A 22,903-nucleotide genomic window follows, 5' to 3' on the forward strand; every position below is an offset into this window, starting at 1 on the left:
ACCCATGCCTTGATGGCAAGAACTTGCCCACAAGGAAGGAAAACTGTAGAAGCAAAACCTGCCACTTTCTTTGCTCTGCTAACTTCACTTGGGACTAAGCACCACTGTGGGGTGGAGGTGTGGACGATTTGCATCTGAGATAAACCAAAAGTAACAGGTTATCTTGACTGCTTTGGACTCCAAAATAATAAGCCTTGACTATTTCCCATAAGCACAGACTCCCTGACAAAAGCAATTTTATCCCTGATGTTTGCAATACTGATAAGTGCAGATAGGCTGTGAAAATGATGGACCCCCGAGGAAGCTCCTGATTCCTACCACGCACATGTTGACCTTGGTCTTTTTCTTCCTTCAAACACTTGTGTTTTGTGTTTGATGAGCCCGTCTTCCCAAAGTCTGACTCTCGTTCGCTTTTCACAAGTAATTGTTTTTTTCTAGATGTCTCTGCCTCTGGGTCTGTGATAGCATCTACTGTGTGCCAACCACAACACCGAGCTGAGGATTTAGAAATGACTTTGAACTCCTGCCTGGCAGAAGTTCACATCTGGAGACAGAGACCTGCCTGTGAAAAAGAGAAAGCCTCCTCAAGTACGTGATGGGGCATGAACACCACCTCTGTTTGCTCTGATACCCTGTGCAAAAGGGAAGGATCTTCAGAACAGTTACGCCCAAGAGACCGGCCCAGGGGTGGTGGGGACTTGCTCTCTGAAGGGTGGTCATGTCCACCTTCAGGTTCCTGATCCAGTCTCCTCTTGGGCTCCAGGCTCCCTCCCCCCAGTTCAATGCCGCAACTGCTCTTGAATTTTTGCAGTTCCCAGGCCTGGCGCGGTGGCTCACGCTTCTAATCCTAGCACTCTGAGAGGCCGAGGCGGGCGGATCGCTCAAGGTCAGGAGTTCGAAATCAGCCTGAGCAAGAGCGAGACCCCGTCTCTACTAAAAATAGAAAGAAATTAATTGGCCAACTAAAAATATATAGGAAAAAAATTAGCCAGGCATGGTGGTGCACACCTGTAGTCCCAGATACTCGGGAGGCTGAGGCAGGAGGATCGCTTGAGCCCAGAAGTTTGAGGTTGCTGTGAGCGAGGCTGACGCCACGGCACTCTAGCTCAGGCAACAGAGTGAGACAGAGTCTCAAAAAAAAAATTTTTTTTTTCCAGTTCCTGGAACAAAACAGCCTCTTCCCATCCAGGGTTTTTGCAATTTCTCCTGCCTCACCACTTTTTTTTTTTTTTTTTGGTCAGGCTAACATCTGCCCTTCCTTCCGACATCGGCTTAAACATCACTTCCTAGGGAAGCCTTCCTTGACCACCCACACCCTGTTATGGAGTCTCCGAAGCCTTGAAATTGCCTTGGAGAACTTCTCACAAGTGTCATAAATGACTTGTTACTCTTTAACGTCCCTCTTCTCTGCCAGACCGTGTGCTTCGCGAGGACAGGGACGGCCTCTCCACGGCCACTCACCTTCTCTCTCTACCACCCGCCACTGTGCAAGGCTACTAGTACATGCCCAACAAGCACTGGTTGAACATCAGTGTAGAGTGGGGGCCTGGGAATATCTGATCAGGGAAATTAAGTGGGGACACTTGTTTTGTGGTTCTATGGTACCTCCGGAGTCAGTTATTCACAGAGTGACAAGAACTACTGGATGAGATGAAAGTTTAAGAACATCAGGTTTTAAACTCAAAACCTAAGAGTTTGGAGTTATGTCCCATTTTGAGATCATTCATTTATGCGGCCATTCAAAGAGTATTTTACTAAGCATCTACTATGTGTCAAGCACTGCAGGTAGACACAAAGGTGGATAAAATGCCCCAGTCCTTGTCTTTCTCAGTTTGTAGTCTAGAGAGGGAGGCAGACATTAATAACACGCCCACACACCAAATGTAAAATTGTAACAGTCAGGTGTTAGGAAGGGAGGTACAAAATGCTCTGGCAGCCCCAGTAGGGTTTTCCATCACCTGGGGGACTGTCTTTCCTGCAGAAGAGAGGCCTACTGAGCTGCGATCTGAAGGCTGAATAGGATGGAAACCGCTAAGAAGGGCAGTGTGGGTGGTAAGTCTCCACGGGCCTCCTACATTTCCTGGACATTTTATGAGCAGAGGCAATGGCTGCCTTCGTTCTAGGCTCTCTTTTCAATCATGTTTATATAGCAAACAGCCTTGGAAGATAGAAATAGTGTCTCCCTCCAGAGCAAAAGGCAGGTCTGTTTACTGTCCAGCAATAAAGCTAATGTCTCCTTCACCTTGGGCTAGAGAAGACGAGGCAGGCCTACTGCCGATTATAAAATATTTTGGTTCCTTAAACTAGGATTCCACTGCTGTGTTGCAACCCACTGCATGCACACCGTCTACCTGGGTTCCTCCAGCATCACCCCTGTGGGACTTGGGGGCCGAGGGGAACGGACTCGCGCATGAAGTTCATGCTGCTTGCTGTGCCATAAACAGAAAACGTCTTTTGTCTCTGACCTACAAGTCTCATGTCCTCCGCCAGCATCCATGAAACCGTGGCTGTCTGTCTCATTAACTTGCATGTAGCATAAAATCTCAGACCCTTCACTGTTATCACCAGGCAGATAGACAGCATGTGCAAAGGCCCTGTGGTGGGAGAGAGTAGAGCAAGGTTCCCAGAGAAGACATGCGTGGGTAGGATGCAGGAAGTGAGGGCAGCGTGGTGTGAGATAGAGCCGTGGCACCTTGGCAAATCCCACTGAGGCAGGTCCGTGGGGTGTCTCTGCCATTTGTTGTGACAAGGTCGCCTTCATGCAGAACATGTGGACTTAATAAACTGAGCCCGAGGGAGCACAGGATAATGAGGCTTAGGACAATCTGAGCCTATGATATAATTTTTAACAAAGGAAGAGCATGAAGATATTAATAGGAGGTATTTTCTTGCCGTCCTGTACTCTGCATGAAAATGTTTGCATGCACGTGGCGTTTTGTAAAATCTCTATTAGAAAAGAGAGGAAGTCTTCCTCTCAGTTCCCCAAATGAACGAGAAAAAAGTTATCATTGACTGTCACTGCTGTCGATCATCTTGGATACAAAAAGAAACAGTCACCTGAAAAGGGAGAAGTGGTGATCCTTCAGTCCACAGAGGGTGACTCCGGGCAAGCAGTGACTTGGTCCTTGGTCCACTCCTCTTACAGTGAAAAGGAGGGATCGTCGGAGCTTTATAGGAAGAGAAAGGGAGAGAGGGAAAGCAGACGGAGAGAGGACAGAGACTTCACCAAGACAGGGCTGCAAAGCCGTCACAGATAAAATCTGATCATCATTACTTAACATAATTGTAAAGATAGAAAGACTTTGTTCAAAAGCCCTCTGACCCATTCTGGCTCTTGGAGTTCTAAACTTTTCATTCGTTGCTTATTAATTAATTTATGGCTTACAAAGAATGGAGTTGTCCCGGATCTTTGGCCAAAAAAAAAAAAAAAAAAAAAAAGATCCACAAACAGGGGCCCAACCAGGCAGAGCCTCGTTAAGAAGTGCCCTTCTTATCCCAGGAGCGCTAAGGAGGCTCTGAAAGGTTTAGAGAGAGGCCACATCATTAGGCTTGGGCTCCGAGATCCTCTGCAGCTGCTCCTCGGGGAATAATCTCGAATGGCCTGTATTCCTTCTGTAGTGCCTCACTGTAGTCCTGTAGTCCTGGGCTTGCAAAAGATCGTCTTTCCTGGCATTTCAAAACTGAAGCCAAAACATCAGGGCTCAAAAACATTCCTGGGAATTTCCCACTTTCCCTTTAAATAACCAGCATATAAACTGTGAAAGGAGGGGAGGCATGACCCCCAAAGGGAGCACTCGGCCTTCCTCCCAAGGCTCTCTGGCCCTGACCTAGACCAGGGAGAAAATAACAGGCTTGTTCGGGGGGCGTCGTGGCTTATGTAACTCAATTGCGCCCAGTTTCAACCTGGCCAAGGGCCTGGGCTGAGGGCTGGAAATGCCAAGGTAGAGGCTGCCAGAAAATCCAGGAAACGGCTGGCAAGAAGAGCGGCGGTGGGTGTGCAGGAGGCCTTTGGAAATGGGGCTGAGTCACAGCCCCCGCAGCACCCCCCCACTCTGCTGGCCCTTCTGCTGGCAGGTGCTCATGAAGACCTGGCCCCAAATTTTCAACACTCCGAGGTTTCCCAATCCTGCCCTGGTGGCTGCAGTACTCCCCGCCTCCACTGCCAGCCTCTGGTTCCCTCATTGACACACAGCTCAGTTCCCATAAAAGGGACGGTTTGGGCGGAGGGGAGTGGAGTAGGACAGGTATAAAAAGGAAGTGCAGGGCCTGGGGCAGAGCCCTGTCTAGGAGGCTGGGCACCGGAAGAGGCTGCAACCACCGTACTGCTCCCTGCAGCCAGCATGGGGCTGAGGGCAGCTGGAACAGGTCTCTGGGCTGGCCAAGGCCGGATCAGGGTTGAGGGTTTTTTTTCTGGGCAGCCCAGAGAGCTAAGTGGGCCACCCTACCGGCTGTGGGGGAGGGGAGGGGAAGCAGAGCCAGGGGAAGGACTGAGGCTGCAACCAGGGGCTTGGAAGGAGGAAGGGAGGGAGCAGGAGGAAGGGCAGGATGCACCTGCAGGGTTCTGACCCTGGATTTCCCTCCAGGCTTTGCGGTCCTGGCGCTGCTCCAGTGCTGTAAGTAATCTCCCATCCCCCCCACACACACACACTTGGAGACCTGGCGAGGGGCACCGGGTGTTTGGAGGAGGTTGGCACCAGGGGAAGACTCTTCTTCCCCTGGTTTCTTCTGTGATTCAAATGGCTCCGAAATCACCACCTTTGTTAAACTGCAGTGATGGGTATATGGATGTTTATTAACCTGTCTCCGCTCTTCTGTATATTTGAAAATTTTCAAAATAACAGACTTTAAAAGGTTCAGGCTCAGGGAGGGCTTTGACGAGCAGCCCGTGGGAACCGCTAACACGAGCCCAGTAGCCACACGGATGAGTGGCGCCAACTGCTCTTCCCCCACAAGCAACGGCCAGAAAAGACTTCATTTGCGGCAGGAGAAACTAGAATTAGAGGAGAGGGAGAAATTCCTGGTCTATTGTGATATTGTGCCCGGCTTGGGGCACGTGGGACTGCCCTTCTGGGCGGGTCACAAGTTAGGGGCACTCCCACCAAGAGGCAGAGAAGAGGCGGGCCAGATCCCTCCCTCTCGATCAAGGGCTTCACTGCAAGTCCCAGAAGGCTCCAGGCTGTAGGCCAGGGCCATCTTCTGACGCTGGCTGTCTGGGGCTGGGTCCTTCTTCTCCCTCAAAGCCACCGCCTCCAGGAAGCCTGCCGTTCCTGCACGAGTCCCATTTCACCTTTACTCATCAGCTCCTACCCTCACCCCACACAGTGCCCCCATTTTAGTCTGCAGTGGACACTCATGCACTGCATTTGATCTTTTCTAGGCATTTCCAGAATAGGCCTTATTCCCATCACACAGGGAACTCCGCAGAGGCAGGGGGCCCTGAGCCAGCGCCTTTCATTTGAGAATTCTGACATTGCTCACAGCTCTGTGCCCCACTCCTCCCGCCCCACCCCTACGCCCCACTGGTGCTCAGCCCCGGGCTCAGCCAGAGGTCCCTTGCCGAATCCCGGCCCAGGCCCCAGCCCACGCTCCTCCTTCAGGCGCTGCGTACAAGCTGGTCTGCTACTACACCAGCTGGTCCCAGTACCGGGAAGGCGATGGGAGCTGCTTCCCGGACGCCATCGGCCCTTCCCTCTGCACCCACATCATCTACAGTTTCGCCAACATAAGCGACGACCAGATCGACACCTGGGAGTGGAATGATGTGACGCTCTATGACATGCTGAACACACTCAAGAACAGGTTGGGCCACGGGCTGGCCGGGGCGGGAGAAAGACTGAGGGTTGGCTGGGCCGGTCCCAGGGCAGGACAGCCCTGCCCAGGAGGATGGGCGAGGGCCCACGGGTCCACCTCTGGGTGGAGAATGGCAGGGCCTGGGCTTAAACGGGAGGAGGTGACGGAGGCAGGTGCTGGGCAGCGTTTGGGGTGGCGATGGGGGCAGGGCGAAGGGAGCCCTCTCCTCCCCCAAGGGTGCCTCCAGGGAGCATGGCTCTACTTCGCCACACTCTGGCCTCCCCACTGGGAGGGGAAAAGCGGGCAGCATATCTCAGGGTGACTGCCACACCTATGAGCTCTCGGAAGACTAGATCTCAGGGATGGGAGCAGGTCAGAGGTCTGGTCCAGCCTCTCCCAAAGCCAGAAACCTACTACGTCCTCCCCGTCATGGGGCCACCCAGTGTCACAACAAGCTCATTCAACCTCTGCCCTCTCCTCCTCCCTGTGCCCCACAGGAACCCCAACCTGAAGACCCTCCTGTCTGTTGGGGGATGGAGCTTCGGCTCTCAAAGGTAGGGGCGCTCCACAGGGGATGAGGGCATGGGAGGGAGGAGGCCGGGACCCCCCACCCACCGCGTGGGGGTTGCAGGGGGTCCAGACTGGCCCGGCGCAGAGCCCTCGCTGGTGGTCGGGGGTCAGCCTCACGTGTGGCCAAGAAACCAGAGAGGCGGAGGGATTTGTCGCATGGCCAGTCAGCGGCAGGTCTGATTCCCTGCCGATGCTCTGTTTACTGCCTGTCTGGCCTGAAAGCCAAGGACATTCTGGGGCCACTGCCACAGGGCTGGAAGGAGAGGGGTGAAAACCAACGGGGAAATTGGGGGTGTGGAGACCCAGGAAGAAATCCTTAGAGTAGACAGGGATGACGCAGGGCTTAAAAAGCGGGGGGTGGATGTGGCCATCACGGCCCCACTTACTGAGTCTGGCACCTTGCCCGCCATTGTCCCACGTTGTCCTGCAGCAGCACTGTGAGCTGTTACAACTATGCCCATTTCACAGACGGGGAAAATGAGACTCAGGTTATAACCTGACCAACGTGGCTGGCCAGTGAGTGACAGGGCCGAGCTTGGAAACCAGCACTGTCTGGCTCCAAAGCACGCGCTCTGTCTAAGATGCCTGCAGGTGGGCCCCGTCCCAGCACGCCCTCCTAGAGCTGCGTGGATTCAGGCTCCCACCCCCACCCCCCGGCCCTGGAAACCCACCACCAGAGGGCCGAGGCACCTAGCATATCCGTGGGACTGACTTCAATCCGAGATTTCCCAAAATCTACGGGGGTGATTTCGGTCCTAGATTTTCCAAAATAGCCTCCAACACCCAGAGTCGCAGGACCTTCATCAAATCGGTGCCACCATTTCTGCGGGCTCATGGCTTTGATGGGCTGGACCTAGCCTGGCTCTACCCCGAACGGAGAGACAAGCGGCATTTCACCGCCCTGATCAAGGTGCTGGTCGGCCAGGGAGACGGGCAGGGGTCAGGGGGGGTGGGTTAGAGGCCGTCTTCAGCTGATGTCCTGAGGACAGGCAAGGAGGGACTTCAGCCTTCTCGCTGCAGGGTCCTCGGACCCCGTGCCCTGGAGATCCTACACGGCAAGGAAGACCTCCCGTGACCACGGCGGGAGGCGGGGGTGGGCTCTAAGAGGCAGACGGGAGCAAGTGCGCAGAGCGCCCGCTCCTCACTGCCCGCCTAGTGGGCTGTCCACTCCGGTCCCAACCTGATGCCACCCACTGCCCAGCAGGCACCGTGTCCAGGGGCACTCAGCTGCAGCCGGGACAGCCCGAGCCTGGCCAGCTACCCAGGGCACAGCGAGAGTCTAAACAAACGTGCACAGTGCCCACACGAATCACTTTAGCTTTGCGATTTTACCCACCAGCCACACAAAGCACAGACGGAAAAGCAAGTGTCTTCCAACATCGTCTGTGGGCCTGTTGGGACCACCCACTGTCCTGACGGTCCCCCAGGACAGGGAGTACTCGAGTGCTCGTGGGTGTGCATGGGGTGCGGGGATGAGGTCGGCCTAAACAGTTGTTTAGGAAAAGGATGGGTGGCCCTGAGGATGGGACCACTGAGGGGCCATTTTACCCTCTCCACGCGGCCCCAGGCGGGTTGGGGACCACGGCAGGTGCTCAGGGACCTCGTCCTCTCCCAACAAGTCTCTCTCTCATGCCGCCTGGGCCCCTGCCACTCACCCCCCTGTCTCCCGTGCAGGAAATGAAGGCCGAATTTGCAAAGGAAGCTCAGCCAGGGAAACAGCAGCTCCTGCTCAGCGCGGCGGTGTCTTCGGGGAAGGTCACCATCGACAGTGGCTACGACATCCCCCAGATATCGCAGTGAGTCTCCTGTCCCCACTGCAGACCCTCCTCCTTCCCCGCCTGCCCCAGCTCTCGGTGTAGACTCGGGAGACGGGGCTTCCTGTCCCAGTCCTTCCAAAACGTCAGTGCGTGACCTTGAGCAGGTCACTTCCCGACCCCGTGCCTCAGTTTCCCCATCTGTCAAATGGGGCATGATAATCCCTGCCCTTCCTTTTTCCCATGGGGTGTTATTAACCAGTTGGGAGAATTGTTATGAAGGCATTTTGGAAAAGGAAGCAGAAAAATCTGTACTAATCCACCTGCCAGTATGGGGTTATTTCTCCGTGCCAAAGGCTGCTCCCTGGAGAGGCGACGGAGCTGCAGGAAGACCTGCGGTTTCTAGAAAGCTGGGGGGCGCTCCAGGGGCACTCACACACACAGGCAGCCCCCGTTCCTGTTCACCCCGCCCCACCCCCTCGTGCAGGGGAGCAGGAGCAGCACCCGCCAGGGGTGGATCTTGGGAAACCCAGGAGTAAGGAACGAAGACTCTGAGAAAGGACTTAGGAATCGCCTTTAGGACCTTAGGGAGGTGCGGGATCCAGAGCTTAGTTAAATCGACCCTTTAGAGCGTGAGAAAGAGTTTGCCCAGATAGCTGAGGCACACATTCACGAAATCCCCCTGCGGCCCCCCACCGGCGAAAGCCTCCTCCTCGTGCACCTGAGCTTCACACGGCCCTTTGTCCCGCTCCCACCCCCGCCAGGCTGTCTGTTGATGCCATCTTTAATCTGCCTGCATGGCAGGAGCGGAGGGCGTGAGGTGGGACAGAGGCCAGCTCCCAGCGTGCACTGGGCGTGAGGGAAGGCCCCAGTCTTGCCTGAAGTGCCCTTGTGGGACCCTGAGCCCACACCCCGGCGTGGCACAGGGGAGGCAGGCCGGCAGCAGGGACAGCGGTCACCTGGAACAGCTGGGGTGTGCGTTAGCGGCTGCCCCGCAGCTGCCTGCTGCCCTTGCCCGTATCCTGCCGGATACGTGAGCCTGGCAGGTGAGGCCGAGAGATTTTCCAATTTCCTTCCCCGCCTTCCATCCCCTTCCTCCCCAGACACCTGGATTTCATCAGCATCCTGACCTACGATTTTCATGGAGTCTGGCACAGGACCACTGGCCACCACAGCCCCCTGTTCCGAGGCCAGCAGGACGCCAGTCCCGACAGGTTCAGCAATGCTGTGAGCACGGGAAGGAGGGAGGGCCGGGAGGGGGTCCCCAGAGACCTGCCACCTGTCGGAGTTCTCACACCACCCCTCCACTCCTCAGTACAATCATGCAAGAGCGGGGTTGTGGGCCCCATTTCACAGATGAGGAAACTGAGGCCCAAAGCCTGTGCATTCTGCATGGCCCTGGGAAGGGACAGCGTGGGGGCTGAGGAGGGGGGAGTCTAGCCTCAGCCGGCTATTCGATGGGTGTGCAAACACCCCCGATTATCTGACTTCTGCAGGTGTCAAATAGCAATAATCCTTCCTAGGTCTAAGAGGCTGTTTTTGAGAATGTAGCTACAAATTCGTTTTAAACTGGCAGTGTCAGTCCCCAGAGGGACGGGGAGTCCAAATGCACCATGTACCTGTGACCCCCGTCAAGGCCGCAGTGTTAACCGCACGACCTCTGGCGTCCACGCACCACCCCCTCCCCTAACCACGTGTCTGCCCCCCCCCACCCCCAGGACTACGCTGTGGGCTACGTGCTGCGGCTGGGGGCTCCCGCCAGCAAGCTGGTGATGGGCATCCCCACCTTCGGGAAGAGCTTCACTCTGGCCTCTTCGGAGACGGGGGTCGGCGCCCCAATCTCGGGGCCGGGAATACCAGGCCGATACACCAAGGAGGCGGGGACCCTCGCCTACTATGAGGTAACGCAGCTGGGGGAGGAGGTAAGATTCCCCCGGCACCACCGGCAGCCCTGGGGAAGGTGACCCCCACTCTATCCTCAGCTTTTCTCCTTTGGGAATTAAAAAACATGTTCAGTTGCGCTGGTATCCCTGGGGAAGAGGAGGGGAGAGGTTAGGCCTTTCGCGACTAAGGGTCCCAGCAGGTGCAGGCACGCAGGTCTGCACCACCAGGCTCCCCGGATGGCCCTCTGGCCTCGAGCTCTGCTCTTCTTTCCAGCCCAGGAAAGAGCGATGGCCAGGAGGCAGATTTTTTGTTTCAGCCTCGCCTCTGCTGCTCTGTGGCCTACGGCCCGTCCTCAGCCCCATCTCCCACGTCCGTTCTAAATGGAGGAAGAGGATCAGAAACCCCTGTAGAGTGCTCACCTAAGGCAACCAGGAATTCTGGGACTTTCTCATCTGTTTTACATAAGTCTGCATGAAGCCTGCAGCCTGCAGACCCAGGAGAACCAGGCTGCAGGATGAAGCAGGGGCTGAGAGAGGTTTGGGGAGTGACACCTCCTGGTGACCTGCCAAGTCTCAGCACACCGGCTTCCCACGCTAACCCTGCCCTGTCCTCTGCTCAGATCTGCGACTTCCTCCAAGGAGCCACGGTCCGCAGACTCCTGGGCCAGCAGGTCCCCTACGCCACCAAGGGCAACCAGTGGGTGGGATATGACGACCAGGAGAGCGTCAAAAGCAAGGTAGGCTTCCCCAAGGCCAGCCTCAGGGTAAAGAGGAAGAGGAGGGCCCTGCTCCAAGCAGCCGGCATCCGGCCGGCACTGACGGCTGGGCTGGGCCACCCGCGTGTGGGTCTCAGGACCTCAGAGCACAGTTCCCCGCATACACGCCCTGGCCCGGGAACCCAGCCCTGCCCCTCTGGACCTTCCCCGCCAGGTGCGGTACCTGAAGGACAGGCAGCTGGCGGGCGCCATGGTGTGGGCCCTGGACCTGGATGACTTCCGTGGCTCCTTCTGTGGCCAGAACCTGCGCTTCCCTCTGACCAATGCCATCAAGGATGCGCTGGCTGCGGCTTAGCCCTCTGTCCCTTTGCACACGGTGGGGGGCCAGCTGGCCTGGAGCCTGATCACCTGCCCTGCTGAGTCCCCGGCTGAGCTTCAGTGCCCCTCCATTGGGACCCTGCAGAGGGCCACTGCCCTGGGACTGAGCTCAGCCCCAGTGGACAGGAGTGGGGTGGGGCTGAGGGGACAGCGCAGCGAGGGCCTGGGGACCCGCACAGTGTGAGACGCAGGATGAGCACACACCTGCTGTGAAGGGAAGTGCTCGCAGACCCCGAACCCGGCACAGGGACCCCTGCAACCCCCTCTCCCCCGGTTCTCCTTATCGAAGGACACCGTTTTGGCAAGCTCTGCTGCCAAGCAGCCAGACGTCCTACAAGACACAGTGGCCGTGCTAATTATACCCTCTGCAAAGCCCAACTTGAGACCTTCACTTAGGGACCTAATCGCGTCTCCTATCCTACTTCCCTCGCCTAATTCCACAGCTGCTCAATAAAGTGTGACAGCTTGACGTGTGTTGGCGCCCGCTTCAGTCTGTCTTCGTGGGCCCACTGGGCCATCGGCCTCGCCCCCCCATCTCTCCTGGATTCCTTTCTCTGGGGTCGGGAGGGAGCCCTGGGCGTGCAGGGGCCAGGCCCCGCGGAGCCCCGATGGGAGGCCAGCATCCTCAGATCCAAGATGTTAAAGTCGCTGCATCCAGACCTCTAAATTGAGCTCCTGTTGAAAGAAGCCCTTTCTGTTTGCTGAGGGCTGGCAGGCGCTGGGAAAGGAGCCCCTTAATCCCAGCACTTCATCCCCCCTGCCCCGCAGGAAGGTGGTGGGGGCTGCCCACAGGGCCAGCTTAGAGAGCCCCGAACCCGGGGCCCCTTGGGGCCAGAGGGAATGGCAGATGACCGCTCACACCCTCCCGGCCTCCCAGCGCTAGAGTCTCTGCAGAGCACTCGCGAGATGGCCCTGCACCCTCCCCATGACCCCAGTGCAGGGCAGCTCTTTCCCTTGGAGGCGGCCTGTCCCACTGCTGGGCTGAAATCTGTCCCTGCCCCAGGTGCCAGCGCTGAGCTCAGCCCTCTGTCCTGCTTGCCCTGGCCTCGTCCTCCTCCCTCACCCCAAGCAGAGGTCAGAGCCCCTCTGCTCACGCTGGCTGAGACACTGGGTGGGGAGGATGGCACGGACGGCTCAAACACCCGCCGGTGCCCCGGCCTTGCCGAGCTGGAGGTGGAGATGCTGTCCCCGGGCCACTGTGAGTTTCCAGGGCCCTTACGCAGAGAGAGTCCAGGCACACACGCCAAAAGTAAAGAGAATTCATTTGTGGGTTCCTTGATGTTTGGGTTATCTGTGGCTTGGGGTAATCACGTGTGGGCCTGACGGTTTGTGACTCTGGTTTGAGATGGAGGGAAGGAAATATCTGAAATTTAAACCAGCTGGAGCTGGGCAGATGCAGCTAGTCCCAAGGTCAAGTCCTGCTAACGGCAAAGGAAAGCAAGAACTTGGCCAGAGCCTGGGGCGGAGGGGGGCGGGGGTGTTGTACCTGGCGTTTCACTGCCGGCCAGTGGGGCGAAGTATTTCCCAGTCCTTGCCACTGCTTGCCCCCCCACGCAAAGGTCTTAGAAACCCCAGAGCTGTGGGCCCTCCTGGGCAGCCAACCCTTCTCCCCTGGGGTTGCCCTCCCCCCGCCTGGGACAAGCTCTCCAAGGCTGACTCAGGGTCCGGCAGGGTTAGTCACATTCACTTATAGCTGCAGAGTCACAGGCCAAGGATGGAGATCGGGTCTCCAGGACCTGCTCCCTGCCCAGCAGGACACTGAGTCACCTGGCTGAGGACAAGGGTACCCAGAGGCTCCCAGGCCCTCCACTGCCACTCCCCAGCAAGGACAGCTGGGGTTGAGAGGTGGCCACACTCCTGTGTCCCCCGTCCCTAGGAAGGGAGAGAGTATGCATGCTGCTGAGGGCCTTGAATAAATTACATGTTTATTTATTTATAACACATTAACTGCCTCGTGAGTTGTATTTAACTCACGCCAGTTTTGAGTGCGGGGCCTTGTGAAGTGTATGTAACTCACACTTCTTTCTATGTTGGGAGCCACGTGGTGCACAGGCAACTCACAATGCCCAGGGGGCTGCCCATCACACATGTTATGTGATGGGCAGTCCCCTGGGCAAAACCCTGCAGTTGGTTCATGAAAGTCTTACTCGATATTCTTACTGTTACAATTAATATTGACAACTTAATTGCATATGACTCATGTACAGAAAACAATGAAAAATATCAAATTTTCCATTGAATTAGAATCGTTTTGTTTTCAAAGTTTTTATTCTATTCTCATCATAAAACACCATGACCCCAAGGAAAAAATATTTCTTCCAGCGTGGCAGTCAATGTGTTAAATATCCGGACATATCACACTTGCTACAGAGTGCATAAAATGTATTTGTTTAATTTAAAGAATTATTATGTAGTGAGAACCTGTGTGACCCCCATCTGGAGCCCCTACAATCACACACACCCCTGTCCCTCCACCTGGAGTCAGCCACCATCCTGACTTCTGCGCTGACCTTGGCCTTGCCTTCCTTCTCGGCCTTACCCCCTGTGGCTGCACCCCAAAGAAGAGAACTTGGCGTCGCCTGTGTTTGAATTCAACGTTTGAATTTCCGTGTGCGTCCCTCCTTCTGCTCACCGTTAGGTCTGGGAGATCTTCCGTGTTATTGTTTGTAGCTGAACTTTGCTCATTCCATTCTATATTTTGCTTTATGGTTGCATAAACACTGCACAGGTATGTATCCACCCCACTGTTGAGACGCAGCTGTTTTCCCCCAGATTTCTGCAATTACAAATAATACTGCCCTGAGCATCCCCCTGTGCCTCCTGGGTGCACGCGTGGGCATCCCTAGGACTGGACCCGCCGGGAGGTGGCGTGGGCACAGCACCCATTGCACTAGGCGCCGTCGCACCTCGTCCAAAGCGACTGCTCCAGTTCATACTCCCGCCAGCAGTGACAGCTACCTCCCCCTCCTCCCTGACACATGGGAGTGTCTATCTTCTAAATTACCACCAGTCTTTTGACGTTTTACTGAATGAATGAATCGATGGCTAGAAATTTGATCACACCTGCCTCATTTCCCACACTAGGAATGCCCATGCCCATGGCCTGCTTTGAAGAGTCTAGAAGTTTCCAAACGCCGTCCTCCAGCAGGGTCTCTTCAAGATCTGCCTATAACTGGATCCCACCCCAGGGGCCGCAGGACCCCTGTAATAGACAGAAACCCAAAGCCTGGGGCAGGGACCGGGAGACCAGATGCCCAGCAGCCTCCCTGACAGACAGGACCTTCCCCCAGCCAGCCCCACCTTGGACACCCCAAGTCCCTCCCCCTGTAGGGTCCTGAGCCTCCTACCGCACAGGTGACAGTCCCCAGGGACTGTGGGGCCAGGGGAGTGTGGGCCCCAGGGCCAGAGCTGGGCCTGCCCCCCGTGAAGGCTGTTCTGGGCTGTCTGGGCCCCAGCACCCACTCTGAGCAGCTCTGGGCACAAGTGGCCCTGCAGAGGCCAGACACACAGAGCCTGGGATCAGTCTCCAGATAGAAGCTGTTTCCCCCGTTGCCCTGATGCCTGGCACAGGTCCCCATCCGTGTCCATCCCGCCCATCCGCGCCCTCCCCCTGTCCGGGCAGCGGCACCTTGGCTGTCGAGGGCCCATCCGGGTGATGGACAAGATAGCCCGCTCCGCTAGGGGCCTGCGGTCCCTCCCCGAGAGCTATTCCTAGCCTGGGCGCCTCCCCGCCCCCAGCCCTCCTGTTTGACCTGACCCCGCAGCTGGGAATCGTTTGCTGGGGGTGGGGCGGCCCCTGGCTATATAAGCCTGGACCTAGGTGTCCCCCCCCGGCACCCTGGAGGTCCAGCCCCTCCACTGCCGACCCCTGCCACTCCAGCCCGACCCCCAGCCAGGCCCGCAGTGATGGAAAACACCACCTCCAAGGCCCCCGCCTGTGGTCCAGAGGAGACCTCGTCTGAGTCTGCCAAGGTGCCCGCCACGGAGCCTCCCGGAGAAGTGGCGGCACCAGAGCTCCCCGGGGAAGAGCAGGCTCCCCAGCCACAGGAGCCTGCCTCACAGGCCCCCACGGCCCCCTCGGCCCCCGCAGCCACTAAGCCTGTACCCGCAAGCGAAGGTGAACAGAGGTGGGGCAGGTGGAGGGGAGGCAGCCGTGCGGGGGGGTGGAGGGGAGCTCTTGGCCATGAACCCCTTCATCGCGCCCTGGCTCCTCCCCAGACATTCCCAGCGCCCCGCTGCTGCTGACCCTGGAGGACGTGAGCCACAGCTCCGTGACCGTGAGCTGGGAGCCCCCCGAGAGGCTAGGGAGGCTGGGCCTCCAGGGCTATGTGCTGGAGCTCTGCCGAGAGGGAGGTGAGTGCTGAGCTAAGTCCCGCATGCACCCAGGAGGTGGACGTGGAGGGCAGCAGGGACAAGTGCCGGACCCTGCAGTCGGTCAGGGTGGGTCAGACACGGAAGGAGGGGGTGCAAGCGGTGGTTCCCCCGACCCACCCACTCGCCACTTCCCGCTCCACCAGCGTACCTCTGAAGGCGGGGGACACGCAAGTGACCTCAGGAGCCCCTTCGGCCTCCACTCAGAGGAGCCTCTGGATAAAAGAAGGGTGGGGACACCCGGCCCTGCTCTGATGAGAGGGGGGAGGTGCTGAGTCTCAGAGAACCTGCCGGGGAGGGCGCTGCAGGAGCAGAGGGGGGGTATTAGAGTAAGAGCCAGTGAGGAGAGATAGGGATGGGGTGCTCTGGCCACATCCCTGCTGCCACCGTCCCCCTCCATGGCCTCAGTTCGGCCTGGCCTCTGCCTCTGCCCCTACCTTGCTGTGTGACTTTGCAAATGTGTCCAGCTCTCTCTGGGCTTCAGCATCCCCAACTCTGGCCACGATTTCAGGGCTCTAACATCAGGTGTCTTTAACACCATTTGACAAGAAGTCGGGGAAGGGGACAAGGGGCAAGCAAGGCCCAGAGAGGGAGGTCTGGTCCCCAGATCGCCAGCAGGAGGGAAGGCCCGCAGAGCGGGGTGCCGTGGACCTCACACGCCCATGGCTCCCCTCAGCCTCGGAATGGGTGCCCGTGAACGCCCGGCCCGTGATGGTGACCCAGCAGACCGTGCGGAACCTGGCCCTGGGGGACAAGTTCTTCCTGCGTGTGTCCGCAGTGAGCTCCGCGGGGGCCGGCCCCCCTGCCATGCTGGACCAGCCCGTCCACATCCAAGAGAGCGTCGGTAAAGCCCGTCCTGGCCTTCCGCTCCCCAGCAAGCCCCCTCCCCCCAGGCACCTTATCCACCAGACAAATTGAGCCGGTGGGCGGAGGGACCTGGGCAGTCACTTCCCCACCCCACGCTCACATGCACAAGCCACACACTGTCACCAGCTTGCCTTAAGAAAGTTCCAGGTTCCTCAGCAGCAAGGGGCCTCTGGAGACCAAAGAAGCCATTCCCCTGAGCAGTCCATCCCCCAAGCATAGGGGAAGGGGCTTCCTGACCCCAGAAATGAAACCTCAAGTTCCCCGGGTCACCTGCCTCAGGTGCTAAGAATCCACCTGTTCTTCCTCTGATCTAACCTTAATCCCTCCGGTGGCCACAGAAGCTCATTTTCTGCCCATTTCCTATGACCAGAATTCCAGACCCACCCAAGGTTCTGGAACAGAGAGAAGGGCCCGCTTGTGGGAGGAACGAGAGGCCTGCGAAAGGCCGGTGAGGACCTCTCCATCCCAGAGGGCAGTGCCTCTCGGGGACCTGCAGGCCAGCTGCTGTCCCCGTTGCTAATATTTCTATTTGCAGGGTGCATTAACCTCAGTCCTCCCCTCCGTCCCCTCCCAGGGCTGATCGGGTTTCAGTCTGTTAATGGCAGTGAGTCATTTGGTCTGATCTGAGGTCCCTGGGGACAGCGCAGTGCCCCAGGGTGGGGAGAGACGTGGGCAAGCAGGTGGCCCGAGGCCTTCTCCACCTTCCTTCTCGCTCCTCCACCAGGGGGATGTACGGTCCCTGGCCGAGGCTGGGGCAGACCTTGCAATCTGGACAAGGCCTCCAGGAGGGGGTCTCCCCGGGAGGGGTCACCTCCGGCTTCAGGAGACTCAACTCAGAGGTCTGAAAGACGCGGGAACCGTGGGGTTAGGGACTGAGACTCATAGACGATCATGGCCGGTCCGTCCCGGCCAAGCACATCCCAAGGAGCCCGGGGACTCCTCCGAGGCCACCTGGCTTTTTAGCAGCAGTCCCAACATCTGACACCCACACAGGGCCATTCCTGCCCCATGGCACTGCAGGGCATCTTCTCTGGTGGTGTTCAAAACCCAAGGACATCCCCAGCCTTGGGGGCTGGGTGAGACTGGCCCTGTGAACTCTAGCCTGGAGGCGCCGGGAAGCGCTCCGGGCTGGGAGGGTCCTGGACCTTCGCCCAGGGCCGCAGGGAGCTGAGACTCTGAGGGGCCCCCGAAGCCCAGTGCGGAAGGAGCCATCCAGACTCAGCACCCACTTCTATAAATTCCTCCGGTAGGGAGCAGGGGATTTCCTGGAGAGAAGAGGGGAGGAGGCCGTGAACAAATGGGGGACAGCCAGGCCCGTGGCAGGCAGGGCGGGTGGGGCCTGTCCAGGATCCTTGGCTGCTCAGCTGTCCCTCCTCAGCCACCTGGAGCTGCCAAGCGTTCCTGGCCCCCCACAGCTGTCCCTAGAGCATTCCACACCCGAGGCTCCCAGAGCCAAGTGCCTGCTCAGCTAATCCTTGGAGACACAGTGTTCCTTCTCAGTGTCTCGTCCTCCTCTGCCCTGCGTGCCACCAACCAACTGCTGCCACCTGTTTGCTGCCGAGGAGTCTCAGTCCCCACCCCCGCACCCTCCCCAGGGGTGGGACGGCAGCCGCTGCAGCTTCCCTTGGAATGGCTATGGCTTCAGTGGTGGCACCCCATTCAGTGATGGCCAAAACGTGGCTCCCTAGCATAGCGGGGCTGAAACAGGACTCCAGGGAGGACTTCCTGCCTGTGAGAAGAACAGACTGCAGGTGGGGGTGACAGGGGAAGAAGGGGGTATACCTGCCCTGGCCTCATTTAGGAAGGAAAGGATCCTAATCTTCCCAACAGGGCCTCAAGACAGAGGAAGGGGCAGACGGGTTTCATAAGGGCATCTTTGAAAGACGGGGCTGGTGGAGGGTGGGGCGCTGCCTCCTTCCTAGAGTACAGTCGACAGGTCGACAGGTGCAGCACCTGCTCCCCGCCAGGGGGAGACAGAGAGTCAGCCGGCCCATCTGGTGCTCGGATGCCTGGGCTGCGGGCAAATCCCAGCCTGGCAGAGCGGAGGTGCCAAGGGAGTGCCTGGGATGCTTACCATTTCGCACCACGGGGCCCTGACCCCGGCGGCCTTAAGGGATTTGGGCTCCTAGACCTGGGGAGTGAGAGCTTCACCCTTCCCACATCCAGCAGCCCACGGCAGCCAGAGCACACCCGAGCCCTCCTGCCCGGCCTGCGGCCCTCACCAGCCGTCCCTACCCTGCCTCGGCAGCCCCAACCTGCTGCCCTGCTGGCACTAAGCCTAGACTCTTGCTTTGGCGCAGAGGCCCCCAAGATCCGTGTGCCCCGCCACCTTCGTCAGACCTACATCCGCCAGGTGGGAGAGGCGGTCAACCTGCAAATCCCCTTCCAGGTGGGTTCGCCTCCACTGAAGTAGGAGGCTGGGAGGAAACCAGACCCCCATCTGAGGTGTGTCAGGGCAGCTAGGAAATGTCAGGGTCCCCACGGGGGTCTGGCTGGGACCCCTTGAGACGGCCGCATCCTCCCCCGGTTGTGCACAGGATGGCTGTGAGTCCCCAGCTGCAGACAGGTGGGGCTCCAGTGCAGGCTGCACACCTGGGGGCGGGGCTCTGGGCAGCACCTGCAGCTCCAGCCCTGCGGTGCCCGCTGAGAAGGGCCAGTGGGGCGGGTGCAGGTGCCGGCAGCTCCCTGCACTCACCTGCGGGCTCCTCCCTGGCAGGGGAAGCCCAAGCCTCAGGCCTCATGGACCCACAACGGCCACGCCCTGGACAGCCAGCGGGTGAGCGTGCGCACGGGGGACCAGGACTCCATCCTCTTCATCCGCTCGGCCCAGCGCTCTGACTCGGGCCGCTACGAGCTCACGGTGCGGCTGGAAGGCCTGGAGGCCAAGGCAGCCATTGACATCCTGGTGATCGGTACGAGACCAGGGCCGACAGGGCTGCCTCCCCAGAGCCCCAGCTCCCACCCCAGAGGGGCCGGCTGCCGGGAGCAGGCCCAGGGAGGCTGCGGGGAGCAGGCCCAGGGAAGATGGCGGGAGCAGGCCCTGGGAGGGTGGCAGGAGCCAAACCCTGGGTGTGGGGACTGGGCGGCAGGCCTGGCCGCTCACACTGTGGTCCCGCAGAGAAGCCTGGAGCCCCCAGCAGCATCAGGCTCCTGGACGTGTGGGGCTGCAACGCCGCGCTGGAGTGGACGCCGCCCACGGACACGGGCAACACAGAGCTGCTGGGCTACACCGTGCAGAAGGCGGACAGGAAGACAGGGGTGAGGCCGGCGGGGCAGAGCGGGGCCGGGGTGGGAGGCGGCCGGGAAGGCCCATTCCACCGAGAGTCTGGGGACCGGGTTCTAGTCTGACTGCCACTGGCCTGACCCCCTCTGCCCCCCTCGACAAGACCCTTTCCCCCTCTGGACCTCAGTTTCCTCCTGGAGACTGCAGGGGGCGCTGGACGGGGCCTTCTGAGCACTTTCAAGCTCCGAACCGGTTGCCCAAATCTCAACGTGCATCACCTAAGGGCCTCTCTGAGCCCAGGTTCTGATTCAGTAGGTCCAGGTGGGGCCCGAGATCCCCATGTCTAAGAGGTTTCCAGGTGATGCTGAGGTTGCACACCTGCAGGCCACACTTTGAGTAAGAAGGTTCTAGATTTCTCTGAAGACCCCACAGAGGTCACCTGAGTGACCCAGGGGCCCCTTCTCCAGTTCAAATCCCTTGGATGCAAAGCTGGAGGGTTCGGCCCCCCGGGGTCGGGGACATGGAATGAGCCCCTCTAAGGAAGGGGCGACAGGGCAGGCAGGGAGGGCGAGGCCAGGGCAACAGGGGAGGGTGACAGGCCGTGCTCCCCACAGCAATGGTTCACGGTGCTGGAGCGCTTCCACTCGACCACCTGCACCATCTCCGACCTCATCGTCGGCAACTCCTACTCCTTCCGGGTCTTCTCGGAGAACCTGTGCGGACTCAGTGCCTCGGCCGCGGTCACCAAGGGACTCGCCCACATCCAGAAGGCAGGTGGGTCCGGGCGGGGCCGGGAACCAAGCCAGGGCTGGCCGTGCTGACTCTCGCCCTGTCCTCGTCTCTGCGTCCCTCTGCCGGGTGGCTGAAGCAAGGCCCCAGGAACACGTGCCACCCCCTCTCCCCACAGCTAAGCCGCATGCACCCCCCCCCCCGACACAGTGCGGCTGTAAAGCAGTGGACGTGGCCGATTGGTTTTAACAAACAGCTCAGGGCAGACCCCTGCAGACAGAAGGTGCCCGGGAGGCTGTGCACGTATTTGTTCTAAAGACGCGTGGGGCTCCCGACGTCACAGCAGTCACCGGGCTCAGGCACGGGCCCCAAGGGGACTGCCCTGCAGGGCGGCGTGTGCGCGGATGGCTGGTTTGTGTGTTTGCTGAAAGAGCGAGGCTCCCGCCCTGAGACACAGCCACGGTGGACAAGAGCCATGTGGGTGTTTGCCGTCTCCACCAGGCGCCCGTAGCTCCTGCGTCAATGTCAGACCCTGGGCCCTCGTCCCTGCCACCCTGAGTGCTCCTCCCTGACCCAGAGTCCGCGTGGGCTCCCCAAGGCACTCTCTCTTTCACACCCGCCTGAGCCGCACAGAATTAGGAAGACATTTTCGTTTAAAAAAGGAAAGCTGGTCAGGTCTCCAACGACAGACAGAGGAAATGCAGTGTCTCTGACTTGCGAGGCTCCGCCTTGTGCCACGCCCGGCGTGTCCCTCTGGTTGTCCTGCCTCTGCTCACCGCCTGACCCCCGGCACTGCCTGGGCTCTCTCCGCTTTGCCACGTCCTGTCTCCGAGTTCCCACAAATAGGCCATGGCTTGCTCCCCACAAATCCCGGATTAGAGCAGTCCTAAGAGGTCTCCTGCACTCCTCAAGTTCACCCCGCTTTCTCCCCTGAGCCCAGACATTGCTGCCAAACCTAAAGGGTTCATGGAGCGAGACTTCTCAGAAGCCCCCTCGTTCACCCAGCCCCTGGCGGACCACAGCTCCACCCCCGGCTACAGCACGCAGCTGTTCTGCAGCGTCCGAGCGTCGCCCAAGGTGGGGGCCAGGCCCCGCTGTGCCTGGGCTGGCGGGGACCACTGGGGCTAGCAGGGTTGGGGGGTCCTCCAGGCATCGCCACCTGAGCCTGAGGGTGGCCTCAGCGACCCCAGCCCAGCTCTCCCCTGCCCATGCCTCCAGCCCAAGATCATCTGGATGAAGAACAACATGGAGATCCAGGGCGATCCCAGGTACCGCACCCTCTCTGACCAAGGCATCTGCACCCTGGAGATCCGGAAACCCAGCCCCTTTGACTCCGGCGTCTACACCTGCAAGGCCGTCAACGTGCTGGGGGAGGCATCTGTGGACTGCCGGCTGGAGGTCAAAGGTAAGGGCTCGAGGAGGGTCATTCCTCAGGGACCCGCCCGTGGATGGGCAAGCAGCAGAAGCCGCCCGGTTGGAGCGGGACTGGGGGGCTGACAAGGCAGGAGAGGCGGGGCAAAGCGGGAGGGTGGCCCAGTGTGGGGAGGGCATGTAATCGAGAGGCCCCGCACCCCTCACCTCCCCCACCCTAACCTGCGAGATCTCTTCCAGCCTCGGCCACTCACTGAACAGCTGAGCCGCGGGAGGAGGCTGGGATGAGGACCCAGGTAAACGGCAGACCTGTCCCTCTGCTTCCTCTGGGGGCGGCAGGGAAGCAAAGAGGAGGCTGGGAGCAGGGGTGGGGGAGAGGGGAGGGTGGCAGTGGGTTCTGGGTACTGGTCCGCAGCCGCAGGCAGGCAGCACGCACGCCCCGAGACATGCGGTGATGTTACGGGGCGATGCTGCTGGGGCCCGGAGGGGTGATTCAGTGCACGGTCACGGGGCAGAAGTCTGGTCCTGGCTCTGAGTGACCTCGGGCCAGGGCGTCCTCCTTAGACGGGTCTCCTCCTCAGGAAAGTGGGGACAGCAGCCCCTGCCCTGCGGCCTCCCCTGCTGGTTCCGAGGCTCTGGCTGCCGTGGGCGGAGCTCGGACCGGGCGTGGGGCCTGAGGGAGGGGCCAGTAGGAAGAGGGCGCCCGGCCCCTGCCCCTCCGCACCCCCTGGCACCCCCGGCTCCGCCCCAGCCCAGACGCTCACGGAGCCTGTTCTCTGCCAGGTGCTGCAGGCCCAGAACTCCTGTTTCCATAGCAACAGCCGATGGAGCTGCGCCCGGTGCCTGCTGGCACCCACCCCCAGGGGCTGGAGTCCCGGCCTCAGGAGGGGGCCTGGCCGGCCCCAGCCGGGGGGCGCGGAGAGCGGAGCACCCAGAGAGTGTGTGCTGGGCGAGGGGCACGCGAATAAACAGGTGTGGTGTTACTGTGTGGGGTCTCTGTGGCAGCGAGCGTCACCACCTGGGGGGGCACCGTGTCACCAGGGGGGTCCCCAGATATGTCGCCATGAGGAGCATGGTGCCAGAAGGAGGGGGTCTCAAGATGTCGGGGTGGGTGGGTTCTGGACATGTGAATTGTCAAGACGCTGCTTCCTGACCCAGGGTTTGTGGCCCCAAGTGCGTAACTATAGAAACAGACACACCCTCTCTGGAACCCTCCTTGCTGGAAGGCCTCCCCTCCCCCGGTAGCGTCTC

General features: G+C 59.5%; 2 protein-coding genes across 3 annotated transcripts; both read left to right on the forward strand.

The window, feature by feature from the left end:
* Nucleotides 1-4,233: 4,233 nt before the first annotated feature.
* CHI3L1 (chitinase 3 like 1) lies at nucleotides 4,234-11,560 on the forward strand. Its single transcript, XM_012758724.3, has 10 exons — nucleotides 4,234-4,365; nucleotides 4,584-4,613; nucleotides 5,598-5,799; nucleotides 6,288-6,344; nucleotides 7,120-7,270; nucleotides 8,035-8,156; nucleotides 9,218-9,341; nucleotides 9,833-10,015; nucleotides 10,618-10,734; nucleotides 10,928-11,560. The coding sequence occupies exons 1-10, from the start codon at nucleotides 4,341-4,343 to the stop codon at nucleotides 11,066-11,068; spliced, it is 1,152 nt and encodes a 383-aa protein (XP_012614178.2). The 5' UTR covers nucleotides 4,234-4,340; the 3' UTR covers nucleotides 11,069-11,560.
* A 3,354-nt stretch (nucleotides 11,561-14,914) lies between these two features.
* MYBPH (myosin binding protein H) lies at nucleotides 14,915-22,636 on the forward strand. Of its 2 annotated transcripts, XM_012758670.3 has the most exons (11): nucleotides 14,915-15,208; nucleotides 15,310-15,444; nucleotides 16,139-16,306; nucleotides 18,630-18,718; nucleotides 19,046-19,241; nucleotides 19,448-19,587; nucleotides 20,167-20,326; nucleotides 21,222-21,358; nucleotides 21,500-21,686; nucleotides 21,893-21,948; nucleotides 22,436-22,636. In XM_012758670.3, the coding sequence occupies exons 1-10, from the start codon at nucleotides 14,998-15,000 to the stop codon at nucleotides 21,907-21,909; spliced, it is 1,440 nt and encodes a 479-aa protein (XP_012614124.2). In that variant the 5' UTR covers nucleotides 14,915-14,997; the 3' UTR covers nucleotides 21,910-21,948; nucleotides 22,436-22,636. The 2 variants fall into 2 exon arrangements, with proteins under 2 accessions (XP_012614124.2, XP_012614133.2); XM_012758679.3 differs by lacking the exon at nucleotides 16,139-16,306.
* Nucleotides 22,637-22,903: the final 267 nt, after the last annotated feature.

Source organism: Microcebus murinus, chromosome 23, assembly GCF_040939455.1.
Source record: "Microcebus murinus isolate Inina chromosome 23, M.murinus_Inina_mat1.0, whole genome shotgun sequence".
Lineage (NCBI taxonomy): Eukaryota > Metazoa > Chordata > Mammalia > Primates > Cheirogaleidae > Microcebus > Microcebus murinus.

Bases quoted from the DNA above. Each gene is read 5' to 3' on its own strand.
- MYBPH (XM_012758670.3), top strand. From the start codon at position 14,998: ATGGAAAACACCACCTCCAAGGCCCCCGCCTGTGGTCCAGAGGAGACC. The intron at 15,209-15,309 runs GTGAACAGAGGT...GCTCCTCCCCAG, and splicing joins GCCTGTACCCGCAAGCGAAG to ACATTCCCAGCGCCCCGCTG. The intron at 20,327-21,221 runs GTGGGTCCGGGC...CCCTGAGCCCAG, and splicing joins CGCCCACATCCAGAAGGCAG to ACATTGCTGCCAAACCTAAA.
- CHI3L1 (XM_012758724.3), top strand. From the start codon at position 4,341: ATGGGGCTGAGGGCAGCTGGAACAG. The intron at 6,345-7,119 runs GTAGGGGCGCTC...TTTCGGTCCTAG, and splicing joins TGGAGCTTCGGCTCTCAAAG to ATTTTCCAAAATAGCCTCCA. The intron at 7,271-8,034 runs GTGCTGGTCGGC...TCTCCCGTGCAG, and splicing joins ATTTCACCGCCCTGATCAAG to GAAATGAAGGCCGAATTTGC.